Source organism: Austrofundulus limnaeus, unplaced genomic scaffold, assembly GCF_001266775.1.
Source record: "Austrofundulus limnaeus strain Quisiro unplaced genomic scaffold, Austrofundulus_limnaeus-1.0 Scaffold2012, whole genome shotgun sequence".
Lineage (NCBI taxonomy): Eukaryota > Metazoa > Chordata > Actinopteri > Cyprinodontiformes > Rivulidae > Austrofundulus > Austrofundulus limnaeus.
The window spans coordinates 27,083-29,051 of record NW_013954414.1 but is presented as its reverse complement, the minus strand read 5'-3'; the positions used below and the strand labels follow the sequence as shown (position 1 = coordinate 29,051).

The 1,969-nt window shown below is 37.1% G+C and overlaps 1 protein-coding gene across 1 annotated transcript in view; it reads right to left on the bottom strand.

Annotated features, from left to right (window-relative positions):
- Nucleotides 1-1,199: 1,199 nt before the first annotated feature.
- LOC106536871 (RNA-binding protein Musashi homolog 1) overlaps nucleotides 1,200-1,969 on the bottom strand; it is a gene marked incomplete at both ends in the record, with an annotated part of 10,115 nt that continues 9,345 nt past the window's right edge. Inside the window, 1 exon segment of the mRNA XM_014034214.1 lies at nucleotides 1,200-1,354. Within this exon segment, the coding sequence (XP_013889668.1) occupies nucleotides 1,200-1,354 (155 nt within the window).

Sequence of the window (1,969 nt, the reverse complement as noted above, 5' to 3'; positions counted from 1 at the left end):
ATCTATCTATCTATCTATCTATCTATCTATCTATCTATCTATCTATCTATCTATCTATCTATCTATCTATCTATCTATCTATCATTTTTTCTTCTACTCCCCATCCAGTCAGTTTTAAAGATATTGAGCTTCAGTTTTTTGTGGTTTTAACTAAGCATCACCCCCAACACATACTGAGGAATAATACTTCCTTGAAATTTTGCACTTTTGCATGAATATATATAGATACATTCATGCAAAATTGCAAAATCTTGCAAGAAGACCTCTGTCCCTTTTCAACATAAAAACTCTATTGTAATGGAGACATGCTTTTAAATCCTTCTTTTTCACATTTAAATCATTTACTTGGGGTCTTTATAAAGTGGAACTGCAATGCTTTGGTCTGAATTCCTTATTGTAACTCTACAAGCCTCGCCCCTTTTCTGAGGTGTGTCTCAGATTAACTCGTTTTGGTGCTGCCTCTTTAAATCCAAATGAGATGCTTCAAGCCCCGCCCACCTCCAGCTTCCAGTACGGTTCATTCTAATTTGATAGAGGGGTTTACGACAATCGTGCAGCACAGAAACTTTTTATTTATTTATTTATTTATTTTTTAAAATTAATGAAAAGATGTCAATAACAACAACAACAACAACAACTATCCATCCAGCCTTACATGTTGGAGGCAGAGTCTGACCCAGAGCCAGAGGAGAATGAAGACCAAAAAAAGTCCCCACCTTATTTGGCAGTTCCATATATGTCCCCCTTAAAACTCTGACATGACAGTTTATACGTACTCCTTCGAGAAATTATGCTTTTAATTGTCTGTTTGAGCCCTACTGAAGATGTAAAGGATAAAGCACATTAAATTTGAGCAAAATCTGTGTATTTTTTATACACTTTTACGAGTCAATTTTATGAAACATATTTTCAACACCACAAGTGTTTTTGTAGCTAACTAAGGCAGATATAACATTTTTTTCCAAACTATAAAACATTGATATGTAAATAAAAATCTTTACAAGTGAAAGAGCCTTGTAGTGTTTTCATGGTTTGAGTCTAGTAATGTGGGACCAGCCAGCCTTTAGCTCACACAGTGTGTTAAAACGATGAGCACATAATCGCAGTCAGACGTTCGCAGCATCGTCTCATTTTATCCACCATGCACTGATGTACCTGCAGACTTTAAATGACTCGACAGTGACGATGAAGTAACTCACCCCCAGGCTGTGGCTGAAGCCGGTGCTTGGTGCAGGGCTCGCAGCGCTGAGGTAACTGCTGACAGCCGACTCCTGACTGGCGGTTCCATAAAGGTCCGCCATCGGACCCGGGCTGCTCGTGCCTAAAAATCCAGCTGCGCGAGACGGGGTGGAGCCTGAAAGCAAAATCATGCTGACTGACTTTTGTCCTGAACAGATATTTGCTCAGTTTAAAGCTTGTTACAGATTCAGTCTTACAGCCAGAGGAGAAAAAACTGCTTACTGCTAACAGAGCACTGAGTACAGTACTAAAGACAGGAATTAAAATGTAAAATCTCAAATCTTTAAGGATCTAAAGCAGGGGTTCTTAACCTTTTTGACCTCAGGGCCCAATTTATTGAACATAAAGTGGCACGAGTCCCAGTCAGACATTACGAGTGTATGGATCAAAATGATAATTATTCTAAATCTTTTATTGTATATACATTATAGCTGAATTAAATACACTTACAGTTTAAAACTAAAACTCCTGTCAAATAATCACAAGATGTGATTATGACAAACAATTTTTTTATATTGTAACCTGCCCATATTATTATTATTTATTTAAAAGGGGACAGTGCAATTTAATAAAACATATGACAATTCATACGTTAAAAAAGCCAGAATTAGCCAAACGGCTATTTTTCATCTGTAGTCCCCTGGCCATGATGTTAAAAGCAGCATAACAATTATTTGAAGAAACGACCAGTCAACAGACCACTCAGGCTTATCAATGCAAATATATATAT